This window comes from Stegostoma tigrinum, chromosome 19 (genome assembly GCF_030684315.1).
Source record: "Stegostoma tigrinum isolate sSteTig4 chromosome 19, sSteTig4.hap1, whole genome shotgun sequence".
Classification (NCBI taxonomy): domain Eukaryota; kingdom Metazoa; phylum Chordata; class Chondrichthyes; order Orectolobiformes; family Stegostomatidae; genus Stegostoma; species Stegostoma tigrinum.
Genome location: NC_081372.1, coordinates 35,376,840 through 35,396,961, shown reverse-complemented (window position 1 = coordinate 35,396,961; position 20,122 = coordinate 35,376,840). Strand labels below are relative to the sequence as shown.

General features: G+C 41.1%; 1 protein-coding gene across 1 annotated transcript; it reads left to right on the top strand.

Moving 5' to 3' along the window:
• The first annotated feature begins 1,226 nt into the window (after positions 1 to 1,226).
• On the top strand, positions 1,227 to 20,043 carry zgpat (zinc finger, CCCH-type with G patch domain). Its single transcript, XM_059652814.1, has 6 exons — positions 1,227 to 1,869; positions 14,115 to 14,248; positions 14,998 to 15,150; positions 16,859 to 16,990; positions 17,694 to 18,117; positions 19,246 to 20,043. The coding sequence occupies exons 1-6, from the start codon at positions 1,325 to 1,327 to the stop codon at positions 19,382 to 19,384; spliced, it is 1,527 nt and encodes a 508-aa protein (XP_059508797.1). The 5' UTR covers positions 1,227 to 1,324; the 3' UTR covers positions 19,385 to 20,043.
• Positions 20,044 to 20,122: the final 79 nt, after the last annotated feature.

Here is a 20,122-nt window from a genome sequence, read left to right as displayed (position 1 = left end):
CATTTCCACTCCCCCTCCCATTCTTTAGATGACATGTCCATCATGGGCCTCCTGCAGTGCCACAATGATGCCACCCGAAGGTTGCAGGAACAGCAACTCATATTCCGCCTGGGAACCCTGCAGCCTAATGGTATCAATGTGGACTTCACCAGTTTCAAAATCTCACCTTCCCCCACCGCATCCCTAAACCAGCCCAGTTTGTCCCCTCCCCCCACTGCACCACACAACCAGCCCAGCTCTTCCCCTCCACCCACTGCATCCCAAAACCAGTCCAACCTGTTCTTCCTCTCACCCATCCCTTCCTCCCACCCCAAGCCACACCCCCATCTACCTACTAACCTCATCCCACCTCCTTGACCTGTCCGTCTTCCCTGGACTGACCTATCCCCTCCCTACCTCCCCACCAATACTCTCTCCACCTATCTTATTTTCTCTCCATCTTCGGTCCGCCCCCCCCCCCTCTCCCTATTTATTCCAGAACCCTCACCCCATCCCCCTCTCTGATGAAGGGTCTAGGCCCAAAACGTCAGCTTTTGTGCTCCTGAGATGCTGCTTGGCCTGCTGTGTTCATCTAGCCTCACATTTTATTATCTTGGATTCTCCAGCATCTGCGGTTCCCATTATCTCTGATATAATCGGGCTTATCTGTTTAAAGAACAGAAATCCTTCATGTTGTCCTAGCTGAACATTTATTCCTTGATTAAACAATTTTCAGTCACAAGTTTTTTTTAAATTTAGTCCCTTGGAAACAGATTAATTGATCAGTATTGCTGAAACACTAACTTCCAAACCATCAATTTGTTTGTTCCTTTCATTGATGCTCCACATTTTTCTGTTTTCCATTTGGAACACAGCTTTTATCTCTTGGCTGTTTGCGGTATCTTGCTGTGTTATTGCCTTGAAAACACGGCAGTGCACTTACAGAAAGTACTCAGTGATTAGTGTTTAGGGGTGTCCTGAGAACAGGAAAAATGCCGTTTAAACGAACTTTAGTTTATTTAATGAAATACGAGAGGGGGGGGTGTTAAAACAGAAAGTGGGCAGAAATTTAAGAAAAATAAAAGTAGATGACACCTAAAGTTTGCAAATAATGAAAATGATCCATGGAGGCTAAAAATGCAAGATTTTGGAACTAGAAGAGAGTGGGACTTATAATGTTCCCCATGTTCCCGGTTGCGAACTGAACTATTTTTCCAGCGTGAGCCCAGCCACAGGTCAGAGGTTGTTCACTGTCTTTTCCTTCCGGAGTTATTGTTCTCGTTGGCCATGGCGGCGGGAGCTGAACGATTCTGATCGCTGTCAGTGCGGCTCCGGAGCGCTGGTCATGGACGAGGCGAGTCTGGAGGCGGCCATCGAGGTGTACAAGGCCCAGCTGCAGCAGGTGGAGGCGGCGCTGGGAGCCGGGGCCCAAGCTGAGGCCGAGGCCCAGGCGGACCTGCTGCAGCTCCAGGCCGACCTACAGCAGCTGGTCGCCCTGACCGAGTCCAGCCTCCTGTCGGTCCGCAAGAGCCAGCTCCTGGAGCAGCTGCAGCGAGGCGCCTCGCCGCCGGAGCCCGAGGACCAGTCAGGGCTCGACGCCGAATACGCCGCTTTCCAGGCGGCTCTGAGGGAGGCCGACCAGGAGCCGGGGAGCGGCGATGAGGCTGAGACTAAGGTTGAGGCTGGGGATATTAGCGGCGCCAAGGTGCGGGCTCCGTACCGCTCGGCTTGGGGCCCGCTGCAGTATCACAACGCCATGGTGGTGGGTGTGGAGGCTGACCAGCCACCCGAGCCCACAGTCCGTGTCCTGTGGATCCACCCCACACAGAGAGCCATGAAGCCCTGCCCGTTCTACCTGAGTGGGAGCTGTCGCTTCCTGGACTCCTGCAGGTAATTCAGGAAGGGAAGGCTGAACTGAGAGAGAGAATAAACATGGAGTAACATCATCGAGGGAGTTCAAAACTAGGCTCCACGTACTCGTATATTCAACAAAGCATTCACGAGCAAATTACTAAGAAGTGATTTTACTATAACATAAGCAGAAATTGCTGGAGAAACTCAGCATACACATAGCATCAACAAAAACAAAGTTGCTGGAAAAGCTCAGCAGGTCTGGCAGCATCTGTGAAGGAGAAAACAAGAGTTAACGTTTCGTGTCCGGTGACCCTTCCCCTCAGCCAGACCTGCTGAGCTTTTCCAGCAACTTTGTTTTTGTTCCTGATTTACAGCATCCGCAGTTGTTTTCGGTTTTTATTATCTACAGTAGCATCTACGGAGGGATAACAGAATTATCGTTTCGAATCCAGTGACCTCTGCTTTCTCCACACATGCTGCTAGATATGCTGCTGAGTTTCTCCAGCAATTTTTGTTTTCATTTCAGATCTTGACATTGGCAGGTTTAATTTTAGAGTTTGTGTAATGTTTAACTCTATGAGGAGTAACTGAGACACGTAGTGTTAAAGAGATGTTACTTAAATATAGGCTAGTGCAGTGAGTATTGAAGGTATATTGATGTGATGCCATTAAGAAGGATGAGATGATGCTCATGTGGACTGCTACAGGCTAGTTGGCTAAATAGTCTGTTATTGTGCTAAAAATTCTGTGTAATGAATGGTTAGGTCAATCTGAAACCTCAAAGGCAGCAGAACTGTGCACACTAAGAAATGCACAGTTTACAGTCGTATATCTATTTAAATATGGAATTGTCTTAGTTTTCTTTTTGAGTGGCCACAAATCCAAAAATGATTTTCCTATAATTCAGTCTCATTCTCAGCATGAGAACTGCGGTGCTGCAAGGATCAGTGCTTGGATCCCAGCTATTCACAGTCCCCATCCATGATTTGGATGTAAGGACCGAATTTAATATTTCCAAGTTTATTCATGAAACTGGATTAGTTGGGAATGTGAGTTGTGAGGAGGATAAATAGAGGCTTCAAGAGTATTTAGATAGGCTGAAAGCGCATGGTACGTGGAATATCATCTGGAAAAATAGAAGGACAAAATATTTCTTACGTGGTGAGAGTGAGATGTGTTGATGTTCAAATAGATCTCGGTAACCTTGATTGAATGTCACTGAAGGTTAATGTGCAGGGTCACTTGGCAATTGGGAGTGCTGATATGTTGTTTCACCAGGATTTTACAGGAGTAAAAGTGTCATACTGCAGTTACATAGAGCCTTGGTGAGACCACACCTTTAATATTGTGTACAGTTTTATTTCCTTTTCTAAGCAATGATATACTTGTCATTGAAGTATTACAGCAAATGTTCACTAGACTGATTCCTTGGTTGGCAGAATTCCTTACTTAGGAGGAGAGATTGAGGCGACCAGACCTATATTTTAGTTGATCACATTGAAGTACACAAAATATTTACAAGACGTGACAGGTTGATGCAGGAAGGATATTTCCTTGCCTGGGACAATGTAGAACGAGGGGACAGTCTCAAAATAAGAGGTTGTCCATTTGGTACTAAGATGATGTTTTTCATTCAGGTTGGTGAATTCTTTTTTCATCAGAGACCTATAGAGGCTTGGTCATTGATCATATTCAAGGCAAAGAATGATAGATTTCTAGATATAAACTATATATCAAGGGGCACTTGGATAATGTGGGAAAATGGCGTTGAGGCAGAAGGTCAGCAATGATCTAATTGTATAGTGGAACAGGCTTGAAGAGTCAGGTCAATGCAGAAAATATGTAGTGGCAGAGGGTGATTGCATCTTCCCTAATCACAAGAAAACACAGTAATGTGGTGACCGATCAGTGAAAAGTTGTTTCCGTAAATAGATCGGAAGAAAATGGTGAGGAGCTTCTCTCATTACAGGCTGGCTGTCTTGTGCATGCAACTGATAGGCACACTCCTGTTAGCAAGTACAGCCGTGAGAAAGCTGCAAAGGGGTGGGAGACACAATAGGGCAGTGAGATCTACACAGGTGCCTGGGGAAGATGAGGATTGCAAGTGGATTAGAGGTAGAAGGGGTAGAGCTGTGCAAGGGGACTGAGTAGGTGGGAAGCTGGTGCTAGGGGTTTAGGTAGGAAAGGGATGTTCTGTGGTGATTAGGAGAGGCCAGAGGTATCTGAAAGAGCATCAGGTAGGTGGGAGTGACAGGGAGGAAGCAAGTGTTGTGAAGACAGCAGGTCAGTAACAAGGAAAATCACAAAATAATAAAACACTTGTAAATGAATATGAAATTCCTTTGCTTAATGCTGCATTTGTTCAGGACATATGTGAAGATTGCAGCAGATGTTGTGGTGATGAGTGCTGTTGTTAAACTAAAACCTGAGATGAAGTAAGTAGGGTTAGTCACTGCCTGGTTGAAATATTCCAGCTTTGAATATGTGATAAATACACATTAGCTGCAACTTCACTATTCTGGAGGATCAGTTTAAATTGAAGGCTTTTTCTGTGTAGAAGTGTGTTGGTTATTTTGATTTGAAAAAAGAGTTGCTAACTTTTGCCATTGGGCAGTTTAAATACTGTAAAATTTACACTTTTCCATGTCTGTTGTAGCTTTAATGGAAAGTTGATAATATTGAAAATATTAATATATTCCTCTAATTCTGTTCACTCACTCAGTGATTTGAGGTGTCAATCACTGGGTTGTGGTGGATGGGGATGGGCATAGAGGGTATGGATTTTCAGCACAACCTTTGACGAGTCACCACATGTATGGATAAAGAGGAACTCTGAACTGTACTTGGATTTCCAGAAGGCATTTGACAAAATGTCACATAAAAAGTTGTTGGGCAAAATAGAAGCTCTTGGTCTAGGTAGTGATATACTTGGAAGGATAGAAGACTGGCTAGCTGGCAGAAAACAGTGTGTATGTGTAAATGGATTTTTTTAACCGATTGACAAAATGTGACAGTGGGGTCTGCATTTTATTTTAATGGTGAGTGGCAGATGGATTTTAATTTTGATAAATGTGACTATTGTATTTTGGTAAAACAAACAAGGGCAGGACATTTAAAATTAAAAGTAAGGCATTGGGTAGTGTTTCGAAACAAGAGACCTAGGGGTTCAGGTACATAATTCTTTGAACTTTGTGTCTCATGGAGACAGGGTGGTTAAGAAGGCGTTTAGCATGCTTGCCTCCATTGCTCAGGTCTTTGAGTAAAGGAGTTGGGACATCATGTTGAGGCTGCATAAAACGTTGGTGAGGTCTCTTCTGCAGTACTGTGTTCAGTTCTATTTGCCCTGTTGTAGGAAGGATATTATGAAACCAGAGAGGGTTCAGAAAAGATTTAGCAGTATGTTGCCTGGAGTGTTTGAGTTCTAAAAGTAGGCTGGATCATTGTTTGACTGGAGTGTAGGAGGTTGAAGTTTATAAAGTTCTGACTGGTATAGTTCAGATGAATGGTAAGGTGTCTTTTCCCTTGGGCGAAGGATTTCAAAACTAGAGGGCATATTTTTAAGGTGACAGTAGAAGCATTAAAAACAGAGTAGCAATTATCGTCTACACGATGGTTGGCGTGGAATGAACTTCCCGAGGAAGTGGTAGATGTAGTTGTAGTTATAATGTTTAAAAGACATTTAGGTAAGTACGTGAATAAGAAAGGTTTGGATGGATATGGCCACATGCAAGCAGATGGGGCAGCTTTAGTTTGAGATTATGGTCAGTATGGACTCTCTGGACAGCAGGGTCTGTTTCTGTGCTGTATGACTCTAAATACTCCAGAATCCAACACAAACACAAAGTCATGATATCATATGACTGCATGTTCTAATAAGTGAGGTCATAAAAATCTGAAAATAGCCCTCAGAAATCAAAGAGTAATACTCAGTAAGAACACTTGAGATGGGGGAAATTGTACGCTAGGCCGAATGGCCTGCTTCTGTTCCTGTGCATATTTTACAAAGAATGCATAAGCATACAAGTCAGTAGTGAGAAAAGATCATTAGCAACACAATCTTCTTGATTTCCTATCAAGATGAAAGACCAATCTGAAGCTATACTTTTGAACTACCAGTAAGACACTTTCTATCTCTAGTCTCAACTACTACTTCCTACCATTTCCTAAAGCTTCCGTTGCTCACCTTTGTCCTCGTCTTTTATTACTCCAGCTTCCTCCTGTCACCTGACCATAATCAACTAACTTCTGCTGTACTTGCTTCTTCTTTCATATCTCCATCCAGCTATTTTGACTCAGTGCTAACCAACCTGTAACAAGTTCCTTTACAAAGGCAACATTTTCCTTCAAAGCTGCCGTCATCAGCCATTTCCTTAAAGAATGTTACAAAGCTCATTGTCCACTAAAACTGACTATCGCCTTTCTTTTCTCCAAGTAATTCAAATATATTTGTGTCATCAAAATACTTTGTTCATCTTTTCCATGTTGAAGTGCTGTCAAGTTGCCTTCCCCTTAAAGCACATTCCTGAGACTGTCCTGGATATCCTTTGCAATTGCAGCTTTGATTTAGTATTGCTCCTTAACTTTTTCCTGGTATTTGACATGATCAGCTATTCCAAACACTGCTTCACTGAGCCCCATTTTTATTCAAGCACCTATGCATGTTTCCACTGTACTCCAGTGCAGCCTGGATACCTGTAGTATTGGCTTATTCTTTTATCTCCAGAATGCCTCACAGTTCTTTTCTTTAGGCCCTTTATTTAATGTGTATGCTTAGTAACATTTAGATCCTTTCAAATTGATAACACCGTATGTTGGCCTGTCCACTGTCACGCTAGATTTCATGATCATCTCATTACCAGGCTATTTTAATCAGTGTCGATAAGTTAGAGCATTGGAGTACAGAACTTATTTTCTCTGGCTCTGGTAAAACTCTGTATCTTGTCTGGAGATGTCCTAATGTTGTCCCCTTGTTTAAGAAGGGCAGCAAGGATAATCCAGGTAATTATCGACCGGTGAGCCTGACGTCAGGGGTATGGAAACTACTGGAGAAGATACTGAGGGACAGGATCTCTTCCCATTTGGAAGGAAATGGGCTTATCAGTGATAGGCAACATGGTTTTGTGCAGGGAAGGTCATGTCTTAGCAACTTAATAGAATTCTTTGAGAACGTGACAAAGTTGATTGATGAGGGAAAGGCTGTAGATGTCAAATACATGGACTTTAGTTAGGTGTTTGATAAGGTTCCCCATGGCAGACTGATGGAGAAAGTGAACTCACATGGGGTCCAGGGTGTGCTAGCTAATGGATAAAAAAACTGGCTAGGCAACAGGAGACAGAGAGTAGTAGTAGAAGGGAGTTTCTCAAATTGGAGACCTGTGACCAGTGGTGTTCCACAGGGATCTGTGCTGAGACCACTGTTGTTTGTGATATATGGAAATGATCTGGAGGAAGGTGTAGGTGGTCTGATCAGCAAGTTTGCTGATGACACTAAGATTGGTGGAGTAGCTGATAGTGTAGGGGACTGTCCAAGATTACAGCAGAATATAGATAGACTGGAGAGTTGGGCAGATAAATGGCAGATGGAGTTCAATCCAGGCAAATGCGAGGTGATGCATTTTGGAAGATCAAATTCAAGAACTACATGGTAAATGGAAAAGTCCTAAGGAAAATTGAACAGAGAGATCTGGGTGTTCGGGTGCATTGTTCCCTGAAGGTGACAACGCAGGCCAATAGGGTGGTCAAGAAGGCATATGGCATGCTTTCCTTCATTGGGCGCGGTATTGAGTACAAGAGTTGGCAGGTCATGTTGCAGTTGTATAGGACTATGGTTCGGCCACATTTGGAGTACTGTGTGCAGTTCTGGTCGCCACATTTCCAAAAGGATGTGGATGCTTTGGAGAGGGTGCAGAGGAGGTTCACCAGGATGTTGCCTGGTATGGAGGGTGCTAGCTATGAAGAGAGGTTGAGCAGATTAGGATTATTTTCATTAGAAAGACGGAGATCGAGGGGGGACCTGATTGAGGTCTACAAAATCATGAGGGGTATAGACAGGGTGGATAGCAAGAAGCTTTTTCCCAGAGTGGGGGACTCAATTACTAGGGGTCATGAGTTTAAAGTGAAAGGAGGAAAATTTAAGGGAGATGTGCGTGGAAAGTTCTTTACACAGAGGGTGGTGGGCGCCTGGAACGCGTTGCCAGTGGAGGTGGTAGACGCAGACACGTTAGCGTCTTTTAAGATATATTTGGACAGGTATATGGATGGGCAGGGAGCAAATGGACACAGACCATTAGAAAATAGATGACAGGTTAGACAGAGGATCTTGATCGGTGCAGGCTTGGAGGGCCGAAGGGCCTGTTCCTGTGCTGTAGGTTTCTTTGTTCTTTGTCCCCGTCCGAGTCCTGTCACTAGCAGGCTGAGTATATCTAAAATCTTAGTGCCTTACTATTTGTCTAGCTATTATCTCTAACTTTCACCTCTGCATTATTACCCTTGCCTCAGTCTTACTGTCATTGAAACCCTTGTCTGGGCTTTGTCTCTTCACTTCCCTTGTTTAAAGTCTTTTTTGTTGACTTTCTAGTTTCTTTAGACAAACTCAATCACCCAAAACTCTGGAGTCACGTTTTCCTTCAATTGAATGATCCCACAGTGAAATAATATGTAAAGCATTGTACCTGTACCATTATTTTTCTTGACAAGAACTGCATCATCTAATTCCATATTCCTAGTTTCCCATCCTCCTTTGATGTCATATTTTTCAAACTGTTGTGCCAAACCCAACTGGAAAAGAATTGTGCGCTCGGTTCCAAACATTTAATTTGTAGCGAAACAAAACAGTCTGTAATGACTTCTTATACAAAGACTTTTGTAGCCTTGCTTAAGCTTTTGATATTGTATTTGTGTCAACATGCTGACTGTTTCTTCACAAAATGTTCATAATTTTGAAGACATTAATTTGTGGGAAATGTTGGGCTGCTGGTGATGTTATTCGATTAGTATCCCGAAGCCCGGTCTAACTGTCATGGCTTTAAATTCTATTGTGGTAGCTGGTGAAATTTAAGGACAATTACTGGTCATGGAACAAACTGAAAGGTTAATTTCAGCAATACTAACTGTGAAACTATCATCGATTGTTTAAAAAAAACCTGTCTGGTTCAAAAATATCCTGCAGGGAAGGAAATTTGCCATGCTTTCCTGATCTGGCCAACGTTTGACTCCATATCCACAGAAATATTGTTGATCTTATTGCTGTCTTCTGCAGCAATCTAGCAAACCAAGTGCAGTTAGGAATGAACAACAAATGATTGCCTTCCTCTGTATTCCATGTTCTGTGAAAGAATAAAGAGAAGGAAAATATCAGTTCTCTTAACTATAGCAGGTTGTAGAAAACCAAGCTAACATCTGGAGCCTTGCATCACAATTGGAGCCAGATAATGTTGCTGAATCTCTGCAATGTCTTCCATTGCTTTCGCATCTTTCTTTATCTGAATATCCAATATTGCAGAAACAAAAGCGCAAATTGCTGGAAAAACTCAGCAGGTCCGGCAGCATCTGTGGAGAGAAGGCAAAGTTAGCATGATAGGTCTGATGACCCTTCAGAATGGTACTCTGTTTTCTGTCCACAGATGCTGCTAGACCAAATGAGTTTTTCCAGAAATTTCTGTTTTTGTTTCTGATTTCCAAAACTGCAGGTAGGCTGTATTAAGTAATTTCAGTACTAAGTGATCAATTTATTTGGTCTAGGGGTATATTTCTCACTGTCATTGAGGTTGTTATTGATTAAAAGTGAAATGTCCTGGACTAACATACTACTTAAAATGACTCCTATTTCTGGCATTACCTCTTTATTTTGTACTCAGAATACAAAACATAGGATTTCATTAATTTTCATTTAGATTTATGGGTTTATCTACCAGTGCTATTGCTTTGAATGATGTACATTCTTGCACACCAAAATCATACTACTTTACCCCATTTAAAATCTCTAGTGTCTCTTGTTCGTTTGTGTTGCCTTTGCTGTCCTCTCCACTACATCCAAAACAGCTCTCTTTCTGGCCCCAATATATTTTGTACAGTATTTTTCACCAGCTTGTGTTCTTTGGACTTCTAGTACCAGGCTTATATGCATTATTACTACCTCACTCTGTTGTACCTCAGACAATGGAATTTCTGGTCCCCGTTGGGAACTAGTGGCTGTTGATCCCATCTGCTTACAGTCCAAGTTCCCACTCAAAAGCAAATTTGTGACCTGAAATTCCAATCACATCCTCTCTAAGACAAAGCACTCCTACATGCATGTCGCTCATCTCTGCTCCAACTTTGCAAAGATTTTTGTCCCTGCTTTCTTAACTATAGAGTCAACTATTCCTATTTTTTATGATTGCCTGACGTCATCTACTCTTTACTATTAAACTCAACAAAATTCTGCCGCCCACATCGTAACCCTCCCTAACCTGTTCACTGACTTGTGCCCACTGATTTCTATTCATTCCCAATCTGCCAATGATGTTTTTTTTCCCCAATCTTGTGTTCAGATTTATCCATACCCCATAAATTAGGTTCTTCTAATTCCCGCCTCTTATGCATTCTGCACAACTCCTCATTCCCTACTCAGTTGCTGGCAGCAGTGCCTTTGACCATTTGTGCCTGAAATTCTAGAGTTTGTTCCCTAACCCTAGTCTGTAGAATAGTCCTCAAAACTCTAAAATTATCATTTTGATCAGTTGTCCTAAAATAATTTCCTTCTGTTTTGTCTAAATCTTAGTCTTGAATATGTACTTGTGAAACACGGTAGCAGTTTTATTATGTTAATACAACTTGTCATTGCCTCAACCCTACTTTCACTAAACTCATCTTTTTGTTCATTCCTCTGCTTGCCATCTGTTTTTCCTCTGCAAAATACATTGGGACATTATAAATAGGATTTTTGTAAATTATATCTAATTTAGTAGCAACCTGTCTGTTATATGTAAAGTTGATGTATGTAGCTTTTCATTTCAGGCCTTTGTTATACTTTATCCTTTATTGCTAGAACTTTGAGGAGAAAAGGAGGAGTATTGAACGTATGTAGACCTTGCTTTGTGTATGCTTACCAGTGCGTGTTCATAACATAACGTGTTGCAGTTGCACTCTCTTCTGAATAGCTGCAATACAACTTTCAATCACAAGGTGTCCAAAGTAAATGCTATCTCTTGTGAATGCAGGAAGTGAGTACTGCAAAATGCAGCCTTTAATCTTCATTCATGCCCAAGGAACTCTGCGTCTTGTGTGAAGAAGGAAGACTCTAGCTGCAGGTCATAAAATTTCAATCCCAACTGCTCTCTTATTAAGCAAACTTTGATTTATAACCCAGTGACCAGTAGGTGACCAAATGCCCTGATAGTAGGAGCAGTCCCAGTTTTTCATTAAATATTCCAGTGTCCGAACAATTTCCAAAAAGTAGCCTGTGTTCTGTTTTTCATCTTTTCCATCTTTGTCAATTATAAACTGGGCCAGAGGAGCAGGGTGAGGATGGTGTGGGGATACGTTAGAAGGTCGGAGAGATTTTGTCTTTCTGTGAACACCCATCTGTAATTGCTCTCCATTCCCTGTATCCCTCCAGTGGTGCCAAAGGAGTTGTCCCTACCATTTTATAAAATGACAGCACCATTATTAATGACTCCTTTCAAGTGACCTATTGGGTGAGTTTGCCAACTCCCACTGAATATATTCCAGGAGGTTTCATCACATGACCTCCCACCTTGAACAGTCTCGCCTTCGTGCTACTGCCATTCACCAATTACTTGAATAATTTTGGAGCTCTGCCTCACTGTGGCTTTTCAGGATGCCGAGGCTTTGACTTTCCTGAAAATGTAGTCACCTTCATACAGTTAATCTCTGAGGTTAAAAATGCATTGTATGTGAAACTAAGCCATATAGACTAGGAAGATCTGTGAATGGATTCCCAGATTGTGTTGATAATACAGTCTCAGGAGCAGTAAGAAGTGCAGTAGTTAATTTCAATATTATCCAGAACTACCCCTTTTATACATATACTTTTATATATATATATAAAAAAAAAGGTGTATATATGTATGGTTTTGATACCCTGTGCAAAGATGCAAATTAGGAGCAGGAATAAGCCATTCAGTCCCTTGAGAGTGACTGCTGCCATTCAGTAAGATTGTGGCTGCTGTAATTACTGCATGTTCCCGCCTACTGTGATTAACGTACATGTCTACCTCCGCCTTAAAAATATTCAAATACACCCTTCCCACCACCTTTTTGAGCAGGGAATTGAAAGACAATCAATCTTTTGTGAGAGAAAAATCATCCTTATCCATGTCTTAAATGCGTGATTATTCAATTTTAAACAATGACTCCTAGTTCTGGATTCTTCCACAAGAGGAATCATCCTGTCCCATTCCAGCCTGTCGAGAGCTGTCAGGATCATATGTGTTTCACTCAACTTCTCTCTTGTGCTTCTGAACTCCACCAGATAGAGGCATCGCTTGACCAGCCTTTCCTCTTAAGACAACCCACCCATCTAATTTATTAGCCGATCATCCTAGAAACTGGACAGTAATATAAGTATTGTGGCTTCAGCGGGTAGGAATTTTGCTCCATCTGATTCCCTGAAAGCCTGTCCACCATCTACAAGGCGTAAGTTAGGAGTGTGTTGAAATGCTTTCTACTTACCTGGATAGTAGTGACCGCAACTGGCACCGCATTTACTACCTCCAGAATTCAATGCGTTTATTACTGATGCACTATGGTGGCAGAGTTTATTGTCTACACAGTGAACTGCAGCAAATTACCAAGGCTCTTGCGAAAACACTGTCCAAACCCACAACGAATAGCACTTAAAAGAGCAGCTCATGCCTGGGAACACCAGCATTTGTAAGTTTTTCTCCAAGCCATACGCTTTTCTGACTTTAAACTTTCTTGCTGTTCCTTCATTGTCCCTGGGTAAAAATCTTGGATCTCCTTCCCTCCCAGCTTTACACCTCAAGAATGTGGCAGTTCAAGAAGGCAGCTCCCCATAACCTTCTCAAGGCCAACTATAGATGGGCAATAAATGCTGGCCTGGTCAGTAAAGCCCACGTATCATGATTGATTTTATTTTTTAAAAACAACTTTATGCTCACTCTAAAGAAATTCTTTCCTTGAGCTGCCTATATCATTGGCACTTACGTGGACCAAAATGACTGGATCCTCCTGCTACTCCTGTAAATTCTCCTCCAGCTTTGAGTATTTGCCCCAAGCTATAGCCCTGTGCAGGTCATGACCCTCATGTTCTGCTGCTAGGAATAGGAAAAATTCCCCCAAATTATACTGTCCCTTCCTACCACTACTTTCCTTTTTCCTCCCTCCACATGAATAGCTTCCTGTGTCAATGTCCAATGGTCAGTTAGCTCATTAACTCTGTAAGCCCCCCACTAACCCTGATAAGCTAAAAGAACCTCAGACTTGTTGGGCAATTGCAAAGCCAAATCTCCTACTCCTCATTGCTGGGTCCCCTTACCTGCTTCACTTAGAGTCACACCCTCCTTTTTAAAGTACAGTAATATAAAGTTGCCATATTCTCAGAGGACCACAGGCCTGCTGTCCCATTAGAGAATGATGACTGGTGGTGATTTAACTTCATTATCCCTTGGCTAGGGGTAAGGTCGAGAGATGGGACCTTTATGGTGACGTCAGCCAGTACAGAAATTGAACCCGTGTTGTTGGTATCACTGCGTTACAAACCAGCCATCCAGACAACTGGGCAATGTACGTGCTAAGCAGTTACTCACCAACGACTTGATTCAACTTTCCAGCATTGTCAGTTTTTCTGCAATGCTATATTCTCCTAAAGCTGCAACTGACAGATACCTTCTGCTCGTTTGCCTGCAAGGAAAGGGATGGCCTCGATCCTGGGCCTCCATTAACTCTCTTTCCCAGGTTTATCAGTTCCTTTCCATGTCCTCCTCTGCCTTCTATCTCTATTTTGTCTGCAAGGTAAGTGAAGGCCCCAAGCTGGGGTCTCAATGTATTGTCTTTCCCTGTTTTTAATGATTCCCTTCCCGGTTTGCCTCAGCTTCCTTCTGCCTGCAAAACCATGTGGTTGATTGACCTGCTATCGCTCACTGCCTCTGGTCTCATGTGAAAGATAACTATTTGCATGAGGTACTGGACATAGCTGGTGCATGTGGAAAACAAAAAGAGGAGGTAAAGTTTTACTAAAAACATATGATGAAGGACTTTTGAGAAATATGGATTTTAGTGGAGACTTTACAATGTTGGAAATAATTGTGTCTGAATAGATATTCACATGGAGAAGTGGTAGCTTTGTCGGAACTGCGTGAATTTGAAGAACTCGACCTAAGTTCTCTTGAGGTGGGATCATCCTGTTTAGCGAAATACGAAGATGAAATTTGGTACCCAGCTAAGATTCTAGGTAAGCATGATACATTTATAATTCCTGACTGATTTCATTTAGTATAATTTAACTGCTGGTGAAACAAAAAATAATATGCCTGTGTTATTACATGATTCAGCTAGAAAATACATGTATGTTTGCACAGCCGCGCATTTATTACACTTCCAAGTAGCTTTGATTTTGAACTACTGCATTTCAAAAGTCATAATGAATGTAATCCTGGATTGTTTAAATAAAAATCATCTTTTTATTATTTCGAACTGACTTTTATCCCTTTTGTCAACAGATCTTTATGCATTTTAAAAACAAAATAGTGTTTTTTTTAACTGTCTATGTGAGTAAGTCATTGTTTCACTTGTTTCTGTTTTTTCTCCACTTGAGGCCTGTTCCTTTTGTTTTGATTCCCACAACAATGGAAAAAAATGGCTGTCAGTCCCTCCCCCACAAAAAAGCCACCTTCACCTGTGAAATTAACTCAATTTTTAATTCACTAAACAGCTTTTCCTGAATTGTGCCATTACCTAAAATATGGATTACTACTCACCCCACTTTTTTACTTCAAAGCGTCAACTTTATGGAATGGATATTATTTTAAATAGCCTGACAGAGGTTAGGTGAGAGGTGAAAATGATGAGCGAGAGATAGATCCACATCACCAAAGATGTAATGAAGAGAGGATTCAACATGAGCTACTCTTAATTTTTGAAATTTTGGAGAAGTTCACATTTAAAACTTGTTTAATAATAGAAATGGCTTCTGTCTTTCAGATATTGACAATGGTTATTTTACAGTAAAATTTGACTCCTTGCTTCAAAAGGAAATTGTAGTGGAGGGAGATGGGATCATGCCACTAGCTCAGGATGATGAGTCTTCCTCATCTTCCAGCTCTGAGGATGAAGGAGAGCTTGGTTATGCAAAAGGTAAGTGCTTTGAAATAGAACATTACAGCACAGTACAGTACAGGCCCTTCAGCCCTCGATGTTGTACCGACCTGTCATACCGATCTGAAGCCCATCTAACCTACACTATTCCATGTACGTCCATATGCTTATCCAATGATGACTTAAATGTACCTAAAGTTGGCGAATCTACTACCGTTGCAGGCAAAGCATTACGTTCCCTTACTACTGTCCGAGTAAAGAAACCCTCTCTGACATCTGTCCTATATCTTTCATCCCTCAATTTATAGCTATGCCCCCTCATGCTCGCCATCACCATCCTAGGAAAAAGGCTCTCCCTATCTAACCCTCTGATTATTTTATATGTTTCAATTAAGTCACCTCTCAACCTTCTTCTCTGTAACAAAAACAGCCTCAAGTCCCTCAGCCTTTCCTCGTAAGACCTTCCCTCCATACCAGGCAACATCCTAGTATATCCCTTCTGCACCCATTCCAAAGCTTCCACATCCTTCTTATAATGCGGTGACCAGAACTGTACACAATACTCCAATTGCGGCCGCACCAGAGTTTTGTACAGCTGCAGCATAACCTCTTGGTTCCGGAACTTGATCCCTCTATTAATAAAAGCTAAAACGCTGTATGCCTTCTTAACAGCCCTGTCAACCTAGGTTTTAGTTTTCTTTAGAAAATCTAGTCTTTTACGGATTTTGCCATGTAGGATGTTGTGTGGAGCAGTGCCATGTAGCTACCAAACAGATTGCTGGTGTAAAGTCGTACTTTAGTCAGAGAGAGGGAACCAGCAAGAATTTAAGGGCTGTGAAAGATTCAACTGGCTGTGGGAAGGAAGGAATCGTTGGAGTGAGTCTTGATGCTCGAGATCTATTTAGGGTCTTTATAAGACTGTGGGAAAGGAACTTCAGTCACTGGATGTTGCAGTTCTTGAAACGGGAAGACTGAATCTGTTGGGACCTGACAGTGACAGAAATTCTATAAAGCCTACAGTGCTGTGAAGTATAAATGTGACATGGATTTTGGGGGCAGTGCCACATGTTTGATACCTTTGCTGGATACAGCATTCACATTGGTGATTACAACTTATGCAATCTTCTATTCCGTGTAATAGTCCCACTCTTTACCCATGTATGTCAATCAGTGTCTCTATAGATTTGACTCAAAGGTTAGCAAAATAAAATTTATCCTAAATATAACCATAATGGTAGATTTAAAGAATAACCCATGATGTTGCTTTCCAACATACTGATTTTAAAATTTGAATTGAAATTTCTTCAAAGCCTCCTCTTCCCTCCACCGCCCCACTTCTGCATGATCCTTCAGCCTGACATCCTATTTTTTGTTGCTTCCCATCCTCACCTGTCTATTGTGGCATTTTTTGCAGAATCTCAGAATTGTCACAGGAGGCCTTTTAGTCTAATGTATCAGCTGTCCAAAGAGCATTATAACTTGGTGAATTTTCACGCACCACCTTTCAGGTTACAAGGATTTATTTTTTTCAATAAGCTTGATCCTGCAACGTTTATTCTAAACATACAAATTCAGCTATGCTTTCGCTCAGTTCTGCTATTTTGTTGCAGGCTTCCTGTTTGATACATGCACTTCTTGCTGTGAAATCAGTTGTGATATTTTGCTGTGCATGCAGATGCAAGTTATCTTGATCAAATCATTTAAAGTTGTAATGAAACAACTCCTTTTCCATTATCTGATTTCACAGTTTTGGATGAAAAATCTGTGTCCATGGTAAATTGGACTCCGGCTTGCAGCTCTTCATTTGCTGGCTGGGAGGCTCATACTCGGGGAATAGGATCTAAACTAATGGTTAAACTGGGTTATGAGTTTGGAAAAGGTAAGAATTTAACAACTTATTCTATTGCTCTCAAATGTGATTGTCTGTTCAAGAAGTACCATGTGTTTGATACTTCTGCTGAGATGTGAAATTGATGTGGGTGGTTACAACTTAAGCAATTTTCTATTCTGTGTTATAGCCCCATATTTAACTGACTAGTTCTGTTATTTCAGTCTTTGCAAGTGGGTATGGTCATGAGAACAAGTGAGATGTTGTTAGTAAAGAAATCATTAATATTTTTAGAGAGCAAATATGATTTAATATATTATTAAAATATTATCGCCTTAATTGGTAACATTTTTAAACTAATGCTTTGATGGGATGTAGGTAAGCCAGCAAATATCGCTCACCCCTAATTACCCTTTAGAAGGTTGTGGTGATCTGCTTTTGAGCCACTGCAATCCATGTGATGTGCAGTTAGGAAGGGAGTTGCAGGATTTCGACATAGTGACAGTGAGGGAACACTGGTTTAGTTTCAAGCCATACTAATGTGTGACTAGGGGGAAAACCTGCAGCTGCTGGTTCCCCAGTATTTGTTGCTGTTGTCCTTCTAGGTGGTAGAGATTTCAGATTTGGAAGCAGCTTTTGATGGAGCCTTGTTAAGTTGCTGCAATTCATCTTGTAGGTAGTACTCATTGTTGCCCTGTGTGATTGTGATAGAGAGTGCATGTTTGAACTGATTTGGAGGGGTGATTTCTTATAGGTTTGGGGAAGAATGCTGATGGTCGAGTGGAGCCTGTACAAGCAGTGGTTTTACCACCTGGAAAATCCTTGGATCAATGTGCTGAAATCCTACAAAAAAAGCAGGAAGGAAAACTTAGCCATCTGCACAAAAAGAAGCACAAGAGGAAAAGCGAAGGAGGCCCACGCATTGCTAAAGAAAGAAAACCTCGTCAGACTGTATTTGACTTTTTGAATGACAAACTTCAAAGTACTGGACAGACTAGCAGTTCCCCAGTTCCAACTGGATTCCCCATGAGAGAGAAAAATAGCAAAGAACGTTATAGGGGGACTAAAAGTTCGAAGAAAGCTCTAAATATCCATCTTTTTCAAATAACAGAGAAGATTGAACATACGGAAAAGGACATTGCAAAAATTATGGAGGCGCTTGCAAGAAATGTTGGAAGGTATCTTATCGACTGCTTTATTTACAGCTTAGGGTTTATTTTTGTTGGCAGGCCTGATTTGATTGTAGTTGTTGATTGTAGTTACTATATTGTATTGCATTGTTTATAATGAATGGTTACCATAAATCCTGTGACTGTGCAGCTCAGAAAATCCACACTTTCATTTCATTTCCATTGCGTAGTCATCTGCTCATTTGTGACTGAGGGAGTACTTTTCATACATACTACTTCAATAATAACCCAACAAGAATGGTTCACCATTGTAAGGACCAACATGATTTTTCTCCATTAAGCAGGCAAGCTAGTCCCTAAAAAGGGATAGTGAAAATTACTCCCTTGCCACAACTTTGTTCAGTCCGAGGCTCAACTTTTTTGAAACCCTCAATTCGATTGTTCACCCTGTTAACATGTCATTCCCAACTACATTGACCTCAGTTAACTTTCCATTCCTCTGTGTAATGATTCTCAAATCCTCCTATTTTCACAGCCACGTTTCTGCGTGTTCCTCCTAGTCTTTGACAACTACTCACTGCCTGACTCCTAAATTTGGATTTACTGTAGTTCTCCTACACCACCCTGAAGTTGATAGCAATCAACATCATGACCCTTCCATCTGCAGCTCCCTTTGAAACTCACCCTTCTTGCTATGTGACATCTACTTCTTTTACATGCCATTGAGCCAGATACTTCATCTTTGGAACCCTCCCCACCGTAATCACTTCAATACCCCCTGCCCACAAACCCAGGTTCTTGTTGGTGCACAATCCCGCTATCTACAGGAAATCTCCACTTTGCTACTAAGGAGAGCAAATAAATGGAAGTTATATCTTTTTAACATTGGTAATCTCTTAGCACACATCTAAAGCAGAACCATATCATTGGGATTTGCAGATGATCTCATTGAAGGCTTTCTAAAATTACTGCAGATGATTTTAAATCAATATTAAAGCTTGATTCATTGTGAAGTCCTTATTTCTCCATTTGGTAAACAAGCAAAGTCAAATTCTGTGTTTTGCTGAGCAAGGATCAAGATTTAACTTCATCATTAAGGAATTTCTGAAGGAATCGTCTCCACAACATCACTTGGTAATCTGTTTCAATTTTCTTTACTTTTTTTTAAAATCACAGAGACAAAGCAGTAACCTCCCATCTGGAAGAGAAGTTATCTAATGCAAAGAAGCAATTGTCCTCTCTAAAATCTCAAGAATCAGGGGCCCAGCAAGAACAAAGGAAAGCAGACACACACAAGAAGATGACCAAATTCTGATTTAGTTATTGATAGTTATTTAGTGTATTTCAAAGGCTGGACAGTATGTGCAGCATTTTTTTCTGTAAGACGTATCTGTTTTAAATAATGTAAAATGGTTCTTGTGGTTTGTATTATTTTGTATTTGTCATTTTGAATAGTCTTAGCTATTTGCGAAATAGTATAAAATTGTTTGTGTTGTTAGATAAGCTTTTAGCACCACCTGAACACAATTGCTTTGGTATCTCTTTAAAGCTGAATATTGTTTAAGTGGTTATTGTAAATTGTATACCATTGATAATTTAATATTGCTGACTTCAATTCCTTTTCTCGCGTACTTGAAGCAACCACCTGTTTTACTTAAGCCAGATTTGAATTGTTCTGATATTATTTGGGAAATGACAGCTTCCAAACAAAATTTTCCTTTTTAAAGTAGGAGTATTTCTGCTACCATGTGTCAATATCTTTGAAAGTTCATTTGCAATGATGTGCCAGATACCACGTTAATTGAAAACATAATCTGAGGTGTTAGGCACTGCCTCATTCCAATTGGACATGTAATATATTGTACTGGAAATTTATAGCTGTTTGATATTATAAAATGGATAATATTTAAATTTGTATCAGAGATAATGGGAACTGCAGATGCTGGAGATTCCAAGATAATAAAATGTGAGGCTGGATGAACACAGCAGGCCAAGCAGCATCTCAGGAGCACAAAAGCTGACGTTTCGGGCCTAGACCCTTCATCAGAGAGGG